Raw genomic sequence first — 23032 nt, 5'->3', positions numbered from 1 at the left:
GGTGTTTAGTTTGTCTGGAAGCATAGCGTCGGTGTCCATGACGTGGCTAGTTTTCTTTTTGTAGTCTGTGATTTCCTGTAGATCCTGCCACATACGTCTAGTGTCTGAGCCATTGAATTGCGACTCCACTTTGTCCCTGCACTGGCATTTTGCTTGTTTTATTGCCTTTCGGGGGGAATAACTACACTGTTTATATTCAGCCATATTCCCAGACCTCTTTCCATGGATAAATGTGGTGGTTCGCGCTTTCAGTTTTGAGCGAATGCCGCCATACATCCACGGTTTCTGGTTAGGGCAGGTTTTAATAGTCACAGTGGGTACAACATCTCCAATGCACTTCTTTATGAACTCACTCACCGAGTCAGCGTATAGATCGATATTGTTCTCTGAGGCTGACCGGAACATATCCCAGTCCGCGTGATCAAAACAATCTTGAAGCGTGGATTCCATCCTGTTTGAGTTTCTGCCTATAAGACGGTAGGAGCAAGATGGCTTTGTGGTCGGATTGGCCGAAGGGAAGGCGGGGGAGGGTTTTGTATGCATCGCGGAAGTTAGAGTAGCAGTGATCGAGTGTATTACGCCCGCACATAGTGCAATCAAAATGCTGATAGAATTTAGGTAACCTTGTTCTCAAATTTGCTTTGTTAAAATCCCCAGCTACAATAAATGTATGGTGTATGGTTTCCAGTTTACATAGAGTCCAGTGAACTTCCTTGAGGGCTGTCTTGGTGTCTGCTCGTGGGGGTATGTACACAGCTCTGACGATAACTGACGAGAATTCTCTTCAGAGGTAACATGTTACAATAATGAGTGAAGAGGTGTGGAGTCAGGCGCAGAGAGCAAAAGATGTGGGAAAAACAACACGCTTTAATGTCCTGGAAACATAACATGTACCAAAGTGAAAACACAAATGAACAGAAATATAAACGGACAGCGTGAAACCCAAATGCAAACAAAAATACACTCAACCAACAAAACAGACGAACAAGCCCGCACCAAACAGAAGCGGGCTAAACAGACTATATATAACCCTATACTAACAACCAAACTAGAAACAGGTGCTACCAATTAGACAAAACTAAACGAACACAGAACAACGGATCGGCGATAGCTAGTAGACCGGCGACGACGACCGCCGAGCGCCACCTGAACAAGAAGGGGAGTCACCTTCGGTAATATTCGTGACAGTACCCCCCTCCTGACGCGCAGCTCCCGCAGCGCGCCGACGCCGGCCTCGGGGACGACCCGGAGGCCGAGGCGCTGGGCGATCCGGACGGAGGCGATGGAATTCACTCAACATGGATGGGTCTAGAATATCCCTCGCCGGAACCCAGCACCTCTCCTCCGGACCGTACCCCTCCCAGTCGACGAGGTACTGCAAGCCTCTCACCCGGCGTCTCGAGTCCAGAATAGCTCGTATCTTGTACGCCGGGGACCCCTCGATGTCCAGAGGGGGTGGAGGAACCTCCGGTACCTCATTTTCCTGCATGGGACCAGCTACCACCGGCCTGAGAAGAGACACATGAAATGAGGGGTTAATACGATAATACGAAGGAAGTAATAATCGATAACAAACCTCATTTATTCTCCTCAACCCTTTAAATGGCCCTATACACTGCGGACCCAGCTTCCGGCAGGGCAAGCGGAGAGGCAGGTTTCGGGTCGAGAGCCAGACCCTGTCCCCAGGTGCAAACACGGGGGCCTCACTGCGGTGACGGTCAGCGCTCTTCTTCTGCCTTATACTCGCTTGGCGTAATGACTCCTGGACTGCCCTCCAGGTCTCCTTAGAGCGCTGTACCCAATCCTCCACCGCAGGAGCCTCAGTCTGGCTCTGATGCCATGGTGCCAGGACCGGCTGGTACCCCAACACGCATTCAAATGGTGACATGTTGGTAGAAGAGTGGCTTAGAGAATTCTGGGCTATTTCTGCCCAGGGAATATATCTCGCCCACTCGCCTGGCCGGTCCTGGCAATACGACCGCAGAAACCTACCCACCTCCTGGTTAACTCTCTCCACCTGACCATTACTCTCCGGGTGATACCCTGAGGTAAGGCTGACCGAGACCCCCAGACATTCCATAAATGCCCTCCAAACACGGGAGATAAATTGGGGGCCCCGATCAGAAACTATATCCTCGGGCACCCCGTAGTGCCGGAAGACATGGGTGAAAAGAGCTTCCGCAGTCTGTAGGGCCGTAGGGAGACTGGGCAATGGGATAAGACGGCAGGACTTAGAGAACCGATCCACAACGACCAGGATAGTAGTGTTACCCTGAGAGGGGGGAGGTCAGTAAGAAAATCCACCGAAAGATGGGTCCACGGCCGTTGTAGGTTGTAATTTACCTCTTGGCAGGTGTCTAGGAGCCTTACTCTGGGCGCACACCGAACAGGAGGAAACATAGAATCGCACATCCCTCCTCAAAGTGGGCCACCAGTACTTCCTCTCAAGACCTCTCACTGTCCTATAAATACCTGGGTGACCCGACGAGGTTAGACAATGAGCCCATCGAATCAATTGATCACGAACAGCCAGTGGCACGTACCTACGACCCTCCGGACACTGTGGAGGCGTAGGTTCCCCCCTTAGTGCCCGCTCGATGTCCGCGTCCACATCCCATACTACCGGTGCCACCAGCTTAGCTGCCGGAATGATGGGAGTAGGATCGATGGACCTGTCCTCAGTGTCATAGAGTCTTGACAGCGCGTCAGCCTTAGTGTTGAGGGAACCTGGTCTATATGAGACAGTGAAACGAAATCTGGTGAAAAACATGGCCCACCTTGCCTGACGAGGATTCAGTCTCCTAGCTGATCGGATATACTCCAGGTTACGATGGTCAGTCCAGATAAGGAAAGGGTGCTTATCCCCCTCAAGCCAGTGTCTCCACACCTTCAGGGCCTTAACCATAGCCAACAACTCCCTATCCCCCACATCATAATTCCGCTCCGCTGGCCCGAGTTTCTTAGAAAAAAAGGCACAGGGGCGGAGCTTCGGTGGCACACCCGAACGCTGTGAGAGCACCGCTCCAACCCCAGCCTCGGATGCGTCCACCTCTACTATAAACGCCAAAGAAGGGTCCGGATGTGCCAACACCGGCGCCTTAGTAAACATCGCCTTCAACTTATGAAAAGCTCCGTTCGCCTCTGCTGACCACTGTAAACGCACCGGTCCCCCCTTCAGCAGTGAGGTAATAGGGGCAGCTACCTGACCAAAACCCCGGATAAACCTCCAGTAGTAATTGGCAAATCCCAAGAACCGCTGCACCTCCTTTACCGTGGTCGGAGTCGGCCAATTACGCACGGCCTTAACGAGGTCACCCTCCATTACCAAACCAGAGCTGGAAATGCGATAACCCAGGAAGGAAACTGATTGTTTGAAAAACTCACATTTCTCCGCCTTCACATACAGGTCATGCTTCAGCAGTCGTCTAAGAACCTTACGCACAAGAGATACATGCGCAGAGCGTGTAGCGGAGTAGATCAAAATATCGTCAATATAAACCACTACACCCTGTCCGTGCAGGTCTCTGAGTATTTCATCCACGAAGGATTGAAATATAGCTGGAGCATTCTTTAAACCGTATGGCATGACGAGGTACTCATAATGGCCCGACGTAGTGCTAAATGCAGTTTTCCACTCATCTCCCTCCCGAATACGCACCAAATTATAAGCACTCCTGAGATCCAGTTTAGTGAAGAACTGCGCTCCGTGAAATGATTCCACTACCGTAGCAATGAGAGGTAGTGGGTAACTAAAACCCACTGTGATGGAATTTAGACCTCTATAATCAATACACGGATGCAAACCACCATCTTTTTTCTTCACAAAAAAGAAACTCGAAGAGACAGGTGACATGGAGGGCTGAATGTACCCCTGTCCCAGAGCCTCGGTGATATAATTTTCCATAGCCACCTTCTCCTCCTGGGATAAAGGATACACATGACTCCTGGGAAGTGCAGCGTTAACCTGGAGATTTATCACGCCATCCCCCTGCCTATGGGGTGGTAATTGGGTCGCTTTCTTTTTACTGGAAACGATAGCCAAATCGTCATACTCAGCTGGAATGCGCACGGTGGAAACCTTGTCTGGCCTCTCCACCGTTGTAGCACCGATGGAAACCCCTACACACCTGCCTGAACACTCATCAGACCACCCCTGTAGAGTTCCCTGTTTCCACGAAATCGTAGGATTATGAATAGCCAGCCAGGGAATCCCCAGAACAACTGGAAATGCAGGTGAATCGATAAGGAACAAACTAATTCGCTCCTTGTGATTCCGCTGCGTAATCATCTCCAACGAAATTGTGGCTTTCTTCACCAGCCCTGACCCTAATGGTCGACTATCTAAAGAGTGCACGGGAAAAGGGGGGTTTACTTTTACTAACGGAATCCTCAACCTCTGAGCGAGTCCGCGATCTATAAAGTTTCCAGCTGCGCCTGAATCTACCAGTGCCTTATGCTGGAGAGAAGGAGAATAATTTAGGAAACAAATTAATAGGAACATGTGACCAACAGGAAACTCTGGGAGAGTGTGGTGCTTACTCACCTGGGGTGACCGATGAGTGTTCTGCCTGCCCTCATGATTCCCAGATGAATTCCTCCAGCACCGACCAGACGTGTGCCCTCTCCGGCCACAACTGGTACAGGAGGAGCTTCCTCCTCCGATCTCCCTTGATGCGGTACCTCCTAGCTCCCTCGGAATAGGGGCAGGAGGATCAGGAGGTAGAACTGACAGGACCCTTTCAGAACGTCCACGAGCAGCTAGCAGATGGTCCAACCGGATCGACAGGTCTATCAGTCCATCCAGGCCAAGTGTAGTATCCCGACAGGCCAGCTCCCTACGGACGTCCTCTCTCAGGCTACACTTGTAATGGTCTATCAGGGCCCTGTCATTCCACCATGCTCCCGCAGCCAAGGTCCGGAACTCCAGCGCGAAGTCCTGCGCGCTCCTCGTCCCCTGTCTCAGATGGAACAATCTCTCACCCGCCGCACGACCCTCTGGAGGGTGATCGAACACGGCCCTGAAACGGCGGATGAACTCCGGGTAGTTGTCTTTCGCCGAGTCGGGCCCGTTCCAGACCGCATTAGCCCACTCCAGGGCCCTACCAGTCAGGCAGGTGATGAGGACCCCTACTCTCTCCTCCTCTGAGGGGGCCGGTCGAACGGTGGCCAGGTAGAGGTCTAATTGCAGCAGGAATGCCTGGCACCCTGTCGCTGCTCCATCGTAATTCCTCGGAGGCGTCATGTGCAGAGCGCTGGAACCGGATCCAGATGGGGCAGATGGTATAGTTGCTGGTGGGAGGGTTGGTGGAGTAGTAGGGAAACCATTCCTCTCCCAACGATCCATCCTCTCCATCATCTGATCCATCGCTGATCCTAGGCGATGGAGGATGGATGTGTGATGATGGACTCTCTCCTCCATAGTGGGAAGAGGAGTGGTCGCTGCTCCTGCTGACTCCATATCGTGGTGCGGGCTTCTGTTACAATAATGAGTGAAGAGGTGTGGAGTCAGGCGCAGAGTGCAAAGGATGTGGGAAAAACAACACGCTTTAATGTCCCGGAAACATAACATGTACAAAAGTGAAAACACAAATGAACAGAAATATAAACGGACAGCGTGAAACCCAAATGCAAACAAAAATACACTCAACCAACAAAACAGACGAACAAGCCCGCACCAAACAGAAGCGGGCTAAACAGACTATATATAACCCTATCCTAACAACCAAACTAGAAACAGGTGCTACCAATTAGACAAAACTAAACGAACACAGAACAACGGATCGGCGATAGCTAGTAGACCGGCGACGACGACCGCCGAGCGCCACCCGAACAAGAAGGGGAGTCACCTTCGGTAATATTCGTGACATAATATGGCTGGCATTTGATTGTAAGGAATTTTATGTCAGAAGGACTTGAGTTCCTGTATGTTGTTATGATTACACCATGAGTCATTAATCATGAAGCATACACCCCTGCCCTTTCTCTTCCCAGAGAGGTGTTTATCTCTGTCAGCGCGATGCATGGAGAAGCCCGGTGGCAAAAAATCCCGAGAGAGCCATGTTTCCGTGAAACAGAGAATGTTACAATCTCTGATGTCTCTCTGGAAGACGCTATCACAAATTTGTGACCTTGTTGCCGATAAGTGGACAAATTTGATTACTTCCTCCACTAATTCTTAATTTATGTTAAATAGGTGTCTATTATGCATTTCCCAAATGAGTTTGGTCTACATTGTGCTGACTTTGAGACAAATGAAGGGATGTGTTGAAATGGAGGTGAAACGTACGTATAAGAGGAGCTTCCTGCAGTGTGCTAAAAATAATTGTAGTACATATTCTGATTTTCTGTCATGCGTGCAATGATGTCAGAGGGACAAAACCGTGTTTTTTCTTTCTTGTATTATCCCAAAAGGAAGTGGCAAATTAAAAATTACAGCTTTTATGGAAATTACAATAAATTAAATTTGACGGCTCATTTTATTGACTTTTTGTCTTTGTGGTTCCCATTGAACAAGTATTGGCTAAATAACTGTTGAAATTGTTAAACACTGCCTTGATATGTTACAATTGACACTTATCTTATTATTGGATCAAACATGTCACAATTCACAGAGCACACATTTGATTTTGTGTCTTTAGAGTAAAAGATAAATAGGATTTGCATGTTCCCTTGTGATTGACGTTCCAGACAGTGCTGAACAATTACAAACCTGAAAATCATACCCATTAAATATCAAAACAACCAACTAGTTTACCCTGTATCCTTTGGACCCCCACTTGGGATTTCACATTAACTTGCTTATCGCCTTTTTATATTCGATTCTATTTAAGGAAATTAATATATTTATATATATGCATAATGATGTGGATTTGTGAATAGTGTGTGTTCCATAATATATGACACAGTCCATTTTCCTAATCAGGGCCACCGTTTAGTAATGATCTAAACAATGTAATCAGCTTGATTTTTCCAAAGAACCCTGACTGAAATATAATTTGCTGTTATCTATTCTGAAAACCTAATTAGAAGAGAATAAAGAGTGTTGGAAATGAGAAGAAGTGAGACAATTTCAAATCCCAGGTGAAGACTGCTGATGTGGTACTTCAAATGAATTAATCATTTTCTCATGGAAAAACAATCTGAATGATGTGGATGATCATAATGGGATTGTATTTGCTACTCTGAAGCTCAAAGGACTTACGGAATGAAAATTCAACACATTTCAGTGGGTAATGCACTGTATTTCAGAATGTTTATGCATGGGGTTCTCATATAATAAAGTTTATATTTATATAGTCAATTACACAATTCTTTCTATCGGTTGAAAATGCCCATCTTTATTTCTGGGCATTATCATGGGAATGAAGTTCAATAACAATACTTTATTTACTATCCGTAGAGTTAAGATGTGTTTAAATTGCATAGACGCAGGAACAACAGTCCAAGCTCTGACACCTCTGAGTTTTTCTCACACATCCGACACACTTCCTGATCACAGGCCACACCAAGTTTACCCCCGAATGGTGCTTCGGCCTCATCAAGCAGCGCTTCAGACCAGAGTGAACACTTTGTCTGAGATTGCTGGTGTTGTGAAGGACACAACTGTGACATGGGTCAACATCCCATAGCTGGTTGGACTGGAGGATGGTACGGTGCTGGTGGAAAGCTATGGCTGGCAACAACACCTGACTCCGTACTTCAGGCCGCTGCCACAGATCAAGCAGTACCAGCACTTCAGGTGAAAATAATTTTCATTGTATTGCATGAGGTTATTCTTATTATCTAAATTTGGGAGGTGAATTGATGTTGTGCAGGGTTGTAATGTCTTCTGATTTTTTGTTTCTAGTTATTTCCTGTTTTACAGCTTCGATGCTCTGGAGCCTGGTGTTGTTGTCGCCAAGGAGCAGTCGGACTGTGGGGACCAGGTTTCATTTGCTGAGCAACGCTGACATCCTTCCTCCCATAGATTGTCTACCTGTACAAGCACCACCTGGACTGGACACAGCTAGACAAACATATCTTTTTGAGAATATCTGGGAGTTTTGTGATGAAGAGGCTGTGGGCAACACATGCCCTGCACCAAAGTCAAGGGCAGGACAGAAACAGGCTCTCCGAATATAGATTCCCTTGTTCATTTTGACGGACCAGTCATCAGCCCTATCTGCAGTCCCTCTATTCACATGACTCTCTCCTAACACACACGCCATACGTTGCTGCTAAAAAAAAAATCCACTTTACCCCTGATTCTATGAATATAACTACCTCATCTATCACTGATATTTTTATTGATATTTTCTTGTACATAGTGTATATTATTTTATTTTGATACTATCTATTTCTGATATTGCTACTATGCAAGTAGCCATTTGGCTGTTCTGTTTACACCTTTTGTAGAGACCCATCCACTTAGTAAGACTTAGCAAAATATTGATATATAAACTTAATATTGATATGTGTGGTTGTAACATGATTTTGTGACATATCACAACAATATCATGTGACCGTATCAAGTGTCCACCACATAAATATATTATTATTTTAACAGGCAAGTCAGTTAAGAACAAATTCTTATTTTCAATGATGGCCTAGGAACAGTGGTTTAACTGCCTGTTCAGGGGCAAAACAACAGATTTGTACCTTGTCAGCACAGGGGTTTGAACTTGCAAACTTCCAGTTATTAGTACAACACTCTAACCACTAGGCTACCCTGCCACCCCAATATGGTGTATCCACATAAATATATGGAGCATGCATCTGTTTATGTACTGTACATGTGCACCTCACTCAGGTTTCAACTCAGTTTGCATAGCCTTAACTTATGTATGGAATACTATGTGATAAGTGTGTGTAACAGTATATAAAGTATGCTAATGTACTGGTGTGAAGACATTTGGTCAGTGGTTAAAAGTACTTATGTAAAAATACTTTAAAGTACTACCTAACTACTGTATTTTTGGGGGGCTATCTGTACATTACTTTAGTGCTTATATTTTTGCCAACTTTTACTTTTACTTTACTCCATTCGAAATAAAATCATGTCCTTTTTACTCCATACATTTTCCCTGACACCCAAAAGTACTTGTTACATTTTGACAGGAAAATTGTCCAATTCACACACTTATCAAGAGAACATCCCTACTGCATCTGACCTGGCAGACTCACTAAACACAAATGCTCCGTTTGTAAATTATGTCTGAGTGTTGGAGTGTGCCCCTGGCTATCCGTAAATTTAAAAAAATAAGATAAAAAAATAGTGCCGTCTGGTTTAATATAAGGAATTTGAAATTATTCATGCTTTAGTCAAGTATGACAATTTAGTACACTGGATATGGCTGGGGGCTATAGCATTTCTTTCACATGACCCATCAATCTAGACAAGTCTGTCTGGGTAAGCGTTATCTAATATTTATAAAATATTTTTTATCTGGACACTTTCTGTTAACCTGAAAATGTTCCTTATTGTAGGCTGCTACCACTTTTAGCCTTAATTTTTACTACACTACTCACTGTTTAGCACATGACCTCACATGTGAATCCTTAAAGAGATAGGTGAGGCTAAAGCTTAAGAGGGTCTTTACAAGGCTTAATGGGTGTAGACAAAGCAGAGTTCTCCAGTAGGTACCAGAACTTTCAAAGGCCCTTTTCTCAAAAGTGAGTTTACAAGTGTATCAACTTTCAAAGCAGAATTACTTTCCCATTGTTCCTCAAAAATTATGTGTATGATATACCATTTTGTATCTCTGAGTCTCTACTTTTAGCCAATGTAAAAAAAAACGATTTAAAATGTTGTTACAAAAGACCGAATCCAGGTGGTGAGTCACAAATGTAAGCAAAGTTTGAAATTATTTTATATAGTTAAATATGATATACCATTTTGTATCTCTGAGTCTCTACTTTTAGCCAATGTAAAAAAAAAATTTTTTTTGAAATGTTGTTACTAGCATCACCACCCTGGATGGTTCCGACCTTGAATATGTGGACATCTATAAGTACCTAGGTGTCTGGCTAGACTGCAAACTCTCCTTCCAGACTCACATCAAACATCTCCAATCGAAAATCAAATCAAGAGTCGGCTTTCTATTCCGCAACAAAGCCTCCTTCACTGACGCCGCCAAGCTTACCCTAGTAAAACTGACTATCCTACCGATCCTCGACTTCGGCAATGTCATCTACAAAATGGCTTCCAACACTCTACTCAGCAAACTGGATGCAGTCTATCACAGTGCCATCCGTTTTGTCACTAAAGCACCTTATACCACCCACCACTGCGACTTGTATGCTCTAGTCGGCTGGCCCTCACTACATATTCGTCGCCAGACCCACTGGCTCCAGGTCATCTACAAGTCCATGCTAGGTAAAGCTCCGCCTTATCTCAGTTCACTGGTCACGATGGCAACACCCATCCGTAGCACGCGCTCCAGCAGGTGTATCTCACTGATCATCCCTAAAGCCAACACCTCATTTGGCCGCCTTTCATTCCAGTACTCTGCTGCCTGTGACTGGAACGAACTGCAAAAATCACTGAAGTTGGAGACTTTTATCTCCCTCACCAACTTCAAACATCAGCTATCCGAGCAGCTTACCGATCGCTGCAGCTGTACATAGTCTATTGGTAAATAGCCCACCCATTTTCACCTACCTCATTCCCATACTGTTTTTATACTATTTTTTATTTATTTACTTTTCTGCTCTTTTGCACACCAATATCTCTACCTGTACATGACCATCTGATCATTTATCACTCCAGTGTTAATCTGCAAAATTGTATTATTCGCCTACCTCCTCATGCCTTTTGCACACATTGTATATAGACTGCCCATTTTTTTCTACTGTGTTATTAACTTGTTAATTGTTTACTCCATGTGTAACTCTGTGTTGTCTGTTCACACTGATATGCTTTATTTTGGCCAGGTCGCAGTTGCAAATGAGAACTTGTTCTCAACTAGCCTACCTGGTTAAAAAAAAAAGATATCTGTTTGGGCTTCTTGCGGTCAATTTGCAGTTGACAAATGATTTGTAATTATGTTCCGGCCCCTGACCATCCGCTCAACAAGAAACCGGCCCATGGATGAATCTAGTTGATGATCCTTGGTGTAATATTTAACTTTGTGTTGTAAGAGTTGCATTATTTTTATTATTCTGTAATCACAAGCGTTTTGACAAAATTCCAGATTTGTCTTAAAACAGAGGATGCTTTTAATGTTGCCACAGTGAACATTGTATGGTGTGTACTTTTTAAATTATTATTGGAAATGGGAAATTATTATGGAAAATATCTAAGTATACATGATATCAAATTACTCACATTTTCATTACAATATTTAAAATATGCATAATACCTAAATTTGACATTTTTGTTAATCAGCAAACCATTGTTTTTTTTAAATATACTTAAATTCAGAATTTTTGTGTCATGATTGTTTTTTTATAAGTACTCAAATATACCATTATCTATCATTCACTGTAATAATTATTAATCTGCACACCTTCCCTCACTATAATGCAGCAAAAAAAGGTTTTGGTTGAGATGCTCTGCATCAAACACTTTAGATCTCACATGAATGACCAATACGTTTTCCCCATCCAATCCACTTATCATGTCAAAGTTGTCAAAGCATTTGACATTGTAACTTGGTATCACATTTGGTATCAACAGGTGTGTTACAGCCAACAAGCCAATGTGTCATGTATGCTTTATGTATAATGGTCATGGTGCTTGTAACACCAGGGTTGTGGGTTTGATTGCCATGGAGGACTAGTATGGAAATGTGTGCACTCACTACTGTAAGTTGCTCTGGATAAGAGCATCTACTAAAATGTAAAATGCACAATTTCAGACAGAGTTTTGTAAGAATGAACAATACAGAGTACGGCTGTCCCCATAGGAGAACGGTTTTTGGTTCCAGGTAGAACCCTCTGTGGAATGGATTCTACATGGAACACAAAAGGGTTCTACATGGAGCACAAAAGGGTTCTACCGGGAACCAATAAGGGTTCTCTTATGGGGACAGCCGAAGAAAGCTTTTAGGTTCTCGATAGCCTAGAACAGTGTCTGATGTCAGTCTCTCCTCTTCCCTTCCTTACAGAAGAGCTAGCCTGGAAACAAAATGATGCCCAGAAAGCAGCAGCTGTTTTCAGTTATTGCCAGGATTTTTATTACCAGACAGGGGACCTCCACCGGCTTTAGAGGGGCTATAATTTGATACTTTGAAATCAAATATTTCATGCCCCATGTACACTGTTCACCAGTCCCTCTCTCATTTTAGTCCCTCTATTGTTTCTGACATGCTGTTCTACAGTGTATACCTAAGGGAAATTAAATAGGAGTCAGCTTTTGTGTTTGGATTAAGAAAATATTCAGATCCATCATTAGGGAAATAAATGCATGGTTATGACCAGGGCTATGTATGGCTTTGGTTATGACTATTTATAAGAGGTATATTTATTCACAATTTACACCATGATGACAGTTTACATGAAGAATACATTCACACACAGAGTGTAACTCAGACTAGAGGAAGATGATGAATTAGGCCTAGCTAGATTTTTCTAAGGTTGGACATTTTGGATTGGATTGATTGTCACTTGTCAGTGTGATTAGCTTCGTTGAGTTGAATGATAATGAAGGTTGTTACGCTTGCTCTTCCATTAATATGATATGGTCTGCTTTAGACCTTATCCCAGAGTACCAACTCTGTCAGATTTTAACAGAATAGAAGAGGTGGGCTCTATTGATAACCACTTATTTCATTAGGATGCCAATACCTGTGTGACAGAGAGAAGATAGACTCTGTGGAGTTGAGAGCTGTATGGTAGGTGATATGAGTGATCAATTCAGTTGACTATCAAGCTGTTGTAGTGGCTCAAAGAAAATTTTCTCAGTCTTTATGAATTAAGTGTTTATCCTGAAGATCTGTGAAAAGGGTAATAATCCCTTTTGGTTCCTCAAAGAATGTGTCAGACAACAGGCTTCAGTTTGTTTGTCTGTCCATTGATGTCTGGAGGCTGGAAGTAACCATCCAGGATTTGGCTCACATCAACCTATTCTGTTCTTTGTTGGATTTCGTTAATGGTAAACCGCAAGCCATTCAGTATAGCCACCTGGCTTGTTATAAAGCTGAAGGATGGGGATAAAGAAATGTAACCAGTTCCAAATTCGATGGATCCTATGGATGGATTGACTGACAGTCCATTACGTCAATTTGATCGTTACAAAGTTTTAAAGCTGAAGGAACCACCTTGTTTGAGGAACATCGCTCAACCAATCTGAGAAAATGTAGGTAACAGTTCCGTAATTATTTCTAGGTTGAAAATAACCTTGTTATTTTCAACCTAGCATTGTCTTGCTCTAAGCCTCCTCTATTTCATTACTATGGCAACACAGTCCATCTCAAAACTGCACACTTAGACACTGCAGAAAACATAAGCACTTGGGAAAAAAACACATTGAATGAGCAACACAGGCCCCTCTCTCTCATTTTAATTGGATAGTCTATTTTCAGATAAGCAAAGTGAAAATGAAGGACTTTCATGGCATTCAATACATTTATGTGATGTCTATATAATTGTGCTAGGGTTGTACAACTTGCGTGACTACAGTAATTGATCATGTAACTGTGCTCTAAACCAGGGGTGCAACTTTCACTGGGGATGGGAGCATTGCATTTTTGTCGCCCCCAGTTTTATCATTGGAATATGATACAAAACGAGGCAATGGTGTGTTTTAGGACCATGCGGACACCCCGAGCGGTCGTATAGGCTGTTTGGAGTGTTTATTTATTTAGGACCACACGGACACCACAGAGCAGGCTCACAGGCTGTGTGAAGGCAAAGCTGCTGGAAGTCTAGCTGGACCAGCATGGGAGAGTTGAGCATAGTTCAGTGTGTTTGTGTTGCACTCTTTCACCGAGTTGGAAAAGGATGCAGAACAAAAACTGGCTACTCTTTAGTTGACTGATGTAGCTGGCAAGGTAACTTCTGTTTAACTTAATAGAAAAAAAACTAAAATAATGTTTATTCGCAGTGCTGAGCTAGTATTGTAACTGACATGTAACGTTAGCTAATGTTTCATCCCCTATCGACTGAGGTGAATAAGCTATGCTAGTGAGTAGCTACCACAGCCAGGTTAGCTCTAGCCTCTAGTTATCTGTCGGATGGCGATATGAGGTGGCTAATATTACTACATTTAACATTACATTTAAGTCATTTAGCAGACGCTCTTATCCAGAGCGACTTACAAATTGGTGCATTCACCTTATGACATCCAGTGGGATAGTCACTTAACAATAGTGCATCTAAAACTTAGGGGGGGTGGGGTGAGAGGGATTACTTAACCTATCCTAGGTATTCCTTAAATATCTAACAGTAGTTGTTTGTATGGAAATGTTTTGTAACCTTTGTTCTGTCACGTTCTGTCACGTTTCAGAAGTAAATTAAATTGGCAAGCTTTCGCCAGTTGATGTACCGTTGGAGAGAGAGCTGGCTAAAAGTTGGCTTTCATTTTTGACCCAATTAAACCATCGGCCAAACAATTCAAGATTTATATTTTATCCGTGCAATGTGAGTTGTATTAGTCAGTGTAGTGTTATTGAGCTGTCAGCTTACCTAGCTAATTCTCTACATTTCACTTTATTTAACTAGGCAAGTCAGTTAAGAACAAATTCTTATTTACAATGATGGCCTAGGAACAGTGGGTTAACTGCCTTGTTCAGTTAACCCACTGGCAGAACAACAGATTTTTACCTCGTCAGCTTGAGGATTCGATCCACCTTTTGATTACTGGCCCAACGCTCTAACCACTAGACTACCTGCCACCCCACTTGCAGTGATAAACAGCTTCCCTGTCATGGTGCACAGTAGAGGTCTGTGGGACCGATTTCTTCATTCCCACCTGCCACCGCAAGAACTGGTGCCAAACCCAAACGCAGTCCCGCAATGTTATTTTAGGCATATGTGACGCAGCTCACTTGCCAGCCATGGTCTTAGCAATTTAATTTTGTGCCCTATAGGCAATATCAAATGTGAAAAAATAACTTAATAGGTTAAAATACCAGAGATTCTCACATTGCCCTTACATTGTATTACGGGGCTATATCAGTCAACACTTGAACTCTCACGCCCACCTAGGAGAGGTAGGCTACTGAAGTTGAAGTAGTAAATTCTGAGTGTGTGAAAAATGCAGAAAAACATGTGTTTTTAATACAATAGGTAGGCTAACGCAGAAAGAGGACCCTTTCAAAATAACGTGTGAGACAACAAAAATATTTTTCATCCCAAAGTCATCTCTCTGACCGCCCACTCCCACCTGCAGCATGAAAAATGCAGATCGCGCCACAATGATCTCTGTCGGACCCGCAGGCATCCTACAGGAATGCAGCCCTCTAGTGCAGTCAGTACACAACACTATGCTCACTGTTTCTTAGCAGGATCAGATGGTGACAGGGGTCCCAGTAGGGTCAGACAGCCAGGGAAGACCAGTCTACAGAGTGAATGTTGAAGTGTATTCAGTGAATGATACAAAGTTCCATCTTGAATTGATGGGTAGACCTATAGTAGCTACAGGAAAGTAGCTTAAAGCTATAGTCTGGGATCTGGGAGTAATGGTCATTTAAATTATTGAACCATTGATTATATTATTTGATCAAATAATGTATAAACGTACACCAAGGTAATTCTTTGTCATGCCTCATTTTAGGTGAGCGGGGTAACAGGGGTCTCAGCAGAGTCAGGCAGCCAGGGAAGACCAGTCTGTGACAGAGGTGAGGTGAATTTTTGCAGAGACAACACTTTTTCTCTCTATCCAGCAAACACTGGACAATGCTATTTTATTAAGGCAGTCTGACAAACCTCCAAAGTTGATTTCTAAATGTTATCAAGAGTTGATAGAGGCTTTTCTCAATTAAAAATTGTAAAACAAAAATGTGAGGAAGACCTGGGAGGTGCTATTGATGATGTGTTATTAAATTGTATTATTCTGCTGGATGTTTAAAGCACAAAATGGGACATATTTGCATATGTTGTGCTCTTGTGAAGGTTGGCTGAATTCTGGCAGAAGGTTCTTTTATCTCAGCATATCTACAGATTCTTCCTTCTCCCTGTTTTTCTTTCCTTGGAAATGTTGATACTGGAGACTGTTATCAGAAGAAACTGTGTAACCTAGCATTTCTAGTGGCTAATAAATGCATTGCCATTAATTGGAAGGTTGGTTATCCTCCCACAATGTATGGAAGAAATGTCAAGTTATGTACAGAATCACTAGATTTGTTTTAAGATTAAGGGTATACTGTGCAACTTTCATAAGGTCTGGAGGCCTTATATGGAATACTGAATGACAAAGGGAGTCTGTATTGAAAACATGCCCACGGTAGGAGAGATTTAGGCAATCTCTATCTGCTGGGCTCTCAGCCTTGGCCCTGGGGGTCTGCTGTACTGTTGTCACTCTGGCCTTGGCCTAACACACCTAAAAGCAATAATTAATGTTTCACTAAGATACTAAAGCTGAGTGGGGTGTGTTGGGTTGAGGTGCTACAGGGCCATGGACCCCTAAGGGCAGGACAGGGGGACCCAGCTATTTTGTGTGCAAGTAAAAAAAGCTCTACAGTACTATTATGCCTATGATATGAATTACAGTATTTGGAGGGTGTACAGTTTCTGTGTGTTAATGTGTAGGTGTGTGTGTGTTTTCATTCAACTTTTGTTTTCCAAACCTTTCCATTGAGACATAAAAAAAGGAAGTGGTTTTCGGGAGAGAGTTGAGTTATTGACTAGACTGGTGGGGATCAGGCGTGTAGGCGGCTCGGGTTGGCTGGGTGGTCTGGCTGAAATTTAATATAGAGAATGTCTTAGAGACAATCAAAAGTTGTCTTTGTATTTTATTTGTAAGAGTTGTTCATTTATTAGGCTATTGGTTAAAGGTGCAACACAATATTGGTTATTGAATTATCATGGATCTAGTTCAGTCTTATCAATCACGTAAACATATTTAATAATCTCTTACCTAGCTTAATGACTGTGGGCATTTTTGCTTCCTTTTGTTGTTCTAAATACAGACGGCTAGAAGGGCCGTCATATTAGTTATATTAGATTGTGTAGAAATGCAGGAAATCTGCTTTAGATGCCCACAAAAATGTGATGACCCCCAGACCCCCTGCCCAGTTATGTCCCGCTCTGCAAATAGCACTGCTGGGTGATTTAAAACGTCATAGTCAATCGATCAATAATATAATTATACTCTTAGCAAACATGTTTATTTTTTTATTTACAATATGTAGAATCTATGAGAATAGAAAGTTTCAGAACTTTTGTGAAACATCACAGCACAGTTTAAAAAATATATAGGACATATAAATCAAAACTGGAAGGGGTTCAGAGATAGATTGGAGGGGTTGAGTGGAGCTGAAGGATGTGACTAAAAACAAACAAAATATAAATATTGTAAAATATACTGTGTCCGTAAAATGGATATAGTATGTCTAAGCTGGAAGTAGAATCATAAGTGTTGTTGTCCATTAGTTTACTGCAATTAGGGGAGGGATGGTAGGGTTAGGGGAAAATAATAAAGGAAAACATATTTTAAAATATACAGTGCCTTGCGAAAGTATTCAGACCCCTTGAACTTTGCGACCTTTTGCCACATTTCAGGCTTCAAACATAAACATATAAAACTGTATTTTTTTGTGAAGAATCAACAACAAGTGGGACACAATCATGAAGTGGAACGACATTTATTGGATATTTCAAACTTTTTTAACAAATCAAAAACTTAAAAATTGGGCGTGCAAAATTATTCAGCCCCTTTACTTTCAGTGCAGCAAACTCTCTCCAGAAGTTCAGTGAGGATCTCTGAATGATCCAATGTTGACCTAAATGACTAATGACGATAAATACAATCCATCTGTGTATAATCAAGTCTCCGTATAAATGCACCTGCACTGTGATAGTCTCAGAGGTACGTTAAAAGCGCAGAGAGCATCATAAAGAACAAGGAACACACCAGGCAGGTCCGAGATACTGTTGTGAAGAAGTTTAAAGCCGGATTTGGATACAAAAATATTTACCAAGCTTTAAACATCCCAAGGAGCACTGTGCAAGCGATAATATTGAAATGGAAGGAGTATCAGACCACTGCAAATCTACCAAGACCTGGCCGTCCCTCTAAACTTTCAGCTCATACAAGGAGAAGACTGATCAGAGATGCAGCCAAGAGGCCCATGATCACTCTGGATGAAATGCAGAGATCTACAGCTGGGGTGGGAGACTCTGTCCATAGGACAACAATCAGTCGTATATTGCACAAATCTGGCCTTTATGGACGAGTGGCAAGAAGAAAGCCATTTCTTAAAGATATCCATAAAAAGTGTTGTTTAATGTTTGCCACAAGCCACCTGGGAGACACACCAAACATGTGGAGGAAGGTACTCTGGTCAGATGAAACCAAAATTGAACTTTTTGGCAACAATGCAAAACGTTATGTTTGGCGTAAAAGCAACACAGCTCATCACCCTGTACACACCATCCCCACTGTCAAACATGGTGGTGGCAGCATCATGGTTTGGGCCTGCTTTTCTTCAGCAGGGACAGGGAAGGTGGTTAAAATTGATGGGAAGATGGATGGAGCCAAATACAGGACCATTCTGGAAGAAAACCTGATTGAGTCTGCAAAAGACCTGAGACTGGGACGGAGATTTGTCTTCCAACAAGACATTGATCCAAAACATAAAGCAAAATCTACAATGGAATGGTTCAAAAATAAACATATCCAGGTGTTAGAATGGCCAAGTCAAAGTCCAGACCTGAATCCAATCAAGAATCTGTGGAAAGAACTGAAAACTGCTGTTCACAAATGCTCTCCATCCAACCTCACTGAGCTCGAGCTGTTTTGCAAGGAGGAATGGGAAAAAAATTCAGTCTCTCAATGTGAAAAACTGATAGAGACATACCCCAAGCGACTTACAGCTGTAATCGCAGCAAAAGGTGGCGCTACAAAGTATTAACTTAAGGGGGCTGAATAATTTTGCACGCCCAATTTTTCAGTTTTTGATTTGTTAAAAAAGTTTTAAATATCCAATAAATGTCGTTCCACTTCATGATTGTGTCCCACTTGCTGTTGATTCTTCACAAAAAAATACAGTTTTATATCTTTATGTTTGAAGCCTGAAATGTGGCAAAAGGTCGCAAAGTTCAAGGGGGCCGAATACTTTCGCAAGGCACTGTATATGGATGATTGGAAATGATGCAGACAATTACATTGATGGAAGCTGCAATCTATCTGCAATATTAAAGCTGATCTACCCCCCCCCCCTCCATCCCCATAAAAAATGATATAATTGAATCACACCGGCCTTCTGAAAGGTAAACCTTATGTTACTGTGATAACTATTGAAGAAACAGTTCCCTTTGTCAGATGAGTTATCCTCATAAATATCAACGTTGGAGCTTTTTGCATCAATATTCATTACATATAGATGGCTATGGCAGCATACCATTTTCGCATTAGGTTCCCACAGTTTACAGTAGATTAGCGCCCAATTGACCTTCCTCTATTGGTTTGTAACAGTTAGGTATCAGAGACTTTACGGACAGTGGACAATTAGATGGACCAGAAAATGGAGAACTTTGCACTTGATGAAATATGAATTAGGATTAAATACAGACCAGCGCAAATCAATACTACTTATGGATACTCCCTGTTCAATGAAATAAGATATTGGTTCACATTCACAAGGACGTTTTAAAAATCGTTTTTGTAATATCTAGACTTGTATGTGATTAGATATTATATTACATTCTATATTACAACTGTATCATTTTTACACCATTACAATATGTATGATTGTTATGCAATACACGCAATTGGATTGATTTCAATCAATGTTCAATTGAACAAATTAATGCGTGCATCGAAATAATAATGATCACGTTAGTACAAATAAATGGTGGTCATGAATTACATACGTATATATGAACTCTATGGGGCTGGCTTTGTTTCCCACCAGACATTATTCTATGTTACACGTACAGGACGTTCCCATACCTTTCCGTTTCCTCGGCGAATGACTCCGACCTGAAATAATCAACGTCGTCGTACACATTTGAACAAAGGTCTTGGCTCTGAGTAAGAAACCTTTATAGCAGATTCTAATCAAACTGAATACAGAAACTAAAGATATTTGGTTATTTCCGAAAACGATTGCTAACTTGGAATAATGCTTAGCTAACATTAGCTAGCTTCACTCGCCGGAGCTTAAACGATAGGCCTCAGTTTAATTTCAAATAATACTTTAAAACTTGTTAGAGTTAACTACTTGTTACTCGCTAATCGGTGTGATTAAAAAGTCGCCCGTGTTTAAACGGCACAACGTGAAATCATGTGGCAATGTGATCCTATCGGTTCTAGGCCTAGCTTGCTAGCACTACTAGCAGCTAGTAAACAACCAGGATTTCTAGGGGTATGTTACTAGGCTGGACATTACATTTTTAACAACGCCTTTTTTCTGATAACGATTTCATTGCATCCACCGTGGAGCCCAGTTTTATAATATAACCATATTTCCCATCTGTTTGTCGTCGTTTTGAAGTAATCACGAAAAAGCAGGCCTTATTTTATAGCATTTTCATCCTCTATTAGTTACATTGAGCACCAACTCCCCTTCCGAACGTTCTATTCCCAGTTTAGTGTTCTACTCCACAATGCCTGATTCGCTATTGTTGACAATGCGACCGCTCACGTTGTTTAAAATGTTAACAACAATATGACTCGATGACCTCGGCATGTCTGTCTAATTCTCCAACTATCTCGCAATGTGTATATTTGGTTTGTTTAAATCAGACGCCATTTTAATCTCGAGAATCTCTTTATAATTATGTTTTTAAAAATTCCCCCCTGTTTCGTCCAACGAATATATTGTAGTGGTAAAATAAAAAGGGATACATTTGTGCCATTTAGGCGAAATGAAATTCTAAGCATCAATCCAGTCAAAACAGGCTCTGTGAACGTTCGTTACCATTCATCTGCTATGGGCTCGCGCTAGTGTTCCATGTTATAGCCAACGTTCTTTTGCCGTTTTTCAGCCTTGTGTAAATTTTGTCTCGTTCTATTGTCCAGCCTAGTGTTAATGCAAAAGTCTCAATGACTTAACAAGCCAACTAACTTTCCTAAATGTTCAGAAATAACGTATATATTTTTGGAATATATAACGTTAACTAATCTTGAAATGGGCATTCTCATTGACTAAACAACCAAAAACGCATAAGTTGATATTTCGTAATGTACCAGAAAATTAATAGTTAACGTTAGTTATTTCTAGTTCAGCCTCATTAATCCTGCTTTGGTCTGTAAACCTTTTGCCAGGTTTGCCGGCTTCGTGACCTAGCTAATAGCAATAGCTTGGTGATTAGGTTTGCCTCTTCCATTGGAATATTCGTAACTATCTTGCCTGGTTGTTGGTTGTCATTATTATGTCATTGGAAATTTCAGACAATATCCACAGGAAAGTTATTACATCGACTTCAAAACGTGTGTCTGTGCGTGGCTCTGACGGTTTGTTGATCACATGTGCATTTAGCACATGGGGATGTGTGAAACCCATAAAGTGTCCCCAGTTGCGTCGTCCGATAGTTTTTCGCGTACGATTCAGGAGGGCGGTCACTTATGCTAGCATGGCAGAGGTCCTGGGTCCGAGCTTGACGTGAGCCAACTCAGGAGGAAGCGGTACTCTACTCTAACCCACAATGTAGGCGAAATGCATGTAATGTAGAGCTCATGCAGGGGTTTACATGTTTGTTTTTTCTTCTTGCATGTCAGGTGATATAAATCACAATGGCAGTAAAAGTTTAACAATACTTTCCTGTCAATATTTTGTTACATTTCCAAAGACATAATGCCAGATGGACAACCGGCGGAGTATGTTCAAATGTTTATTCAACATTCTGGCTATACAATGCACATTACACATATTTCCCGAACTAATCAGCAAGCTATTGCTAAAAGGTCAGGACACCAGCAATTTCCAGGTAACATTGGCCAACTAATAGCTACATGCACTGACATTATTTTCCTTCCTTGTGTAGACATTTGCCTGAAGATGACAGACCGCTACAACATTCACAGCCAGTTGGAGCATCTTCAATCTAAATACATTGGAACAGGCCATGCGGACACCAGCAAGTGGGAATGGTTGGTGAACCAACATCGGGACTCGTACTGTTCATATATGGGTCATTTTGACCTGCTGAATTACTTCTCTGTTGCTGAGAACGAGAGCAAAGCCCGCGTGCGCTTCAATCTCATGGAGAAGATGCTGCAGCCCTGTGGCCCACCTTCGGACAAACCTGACGATGCTTAGTCTAAGGAGTTCAACTGGCAGGAATTAGAAAATGTAGTTTTACTGTTTGGCTTTCCATCATGTTGATTAGAAGTCATGTTTGAGATGCATGAAATGGAAGCAATGTTGACAAAACAATGCATCAGTTTTCCCCCACCCATTTTATACTTGCCTTAAGAATTTGCATTGAAAATAAACATTGAAAAGAACTGGTTGTGGTCACGTGTTATTTGTCTTCAAAGAATTGTCCACTTGCCCGACCGCCATCTTGTCGTTACAAATACCAGTGAGCATTGAGAATGATCATTGTAAAATGTTCTGTATATTGCACCCTTATAAGAGCTTGTTAATCACTTCAACAGTTATCTAAACATTTACTCAATGATTTTGATTAAATTAATTCCCAGAACTGGATAGTAATGAGTGCAGACCTGGGTGGAATACGTCAATACTTCAGGTGCACATTATTTATCTTGCCTGGCATGAGGAGTTTGGGATTATTTGAGTTTATTTGCCATTTGAAAAAGTACATATACAGACGACATGCATAGAAAGTCCATGAGTTACTTCCATTTTGTTCCTTTTGGCAAGATTAAAGCAGGTGTCTTAAAGAGCGTGGTTGAATAATTAAATAATCACCGACAAAAGTCACTCTTCTGAGCTCCCATGAGCCTATGGTTCTGTCATCAGCCAGCCATATTCTTTTGAAA

The 23032-nt window shown here is 42.2% G+C and overlaps 1 protein-coding gene across 1 annotated transcript; it reads left to right on the top strand.

Annotated features, from left to right (window-relative positions):
* The first annotated feature begins 19961 nt into the window (after positions 1 to 19961).
* On the top strand, positions 19962 to 22531 carry sf3b5 (splicing factor 3b, subunit 5). Its single transcript, XM_046355297.1, has 2 exons — positions 19962 to 20113; positions 22069 to 22531. The coding sequence occupies exon 2, from the start codon at positions 22083 to 22085 to the stop codon at positions 22341 to 22343; it is 261 nt and encodes an 86-aa protein (XP_046211253.1). The 5' UTR covers positions 19962 to 20113; positions 22069 to 22082; the 3' UTR covers positions 22344 to 22531.
* The last annotated feature ends 501 nt before the right edge of the window (positions 22532 to 23032 follow it).

Source organism: Oncorhynchus gorbuscha, linkage group LG07 (assembly GCF_021184085.1).
Source record: "Oncorhynchus gorbuscha isolate QuinsamMale2020 ecotype Even-year linkage group LG07, OgorEven_v1.0, whole genome shotgun sequence".
In the NCBI taxonomy this organism is placed as follows: domain Eukaryota; kingdom Metazoa; phylum Chordata; class Actinopteri; order Salmoniformes; family Salmonidae; genus Oncorhynchus; species Oncorhynchus gorbuscha.
The sequence above is the reverse complement of the archived record's forward strand: the minus strand, read 5'-3'. Positions and strand labels throughout refer to the sequence as shown.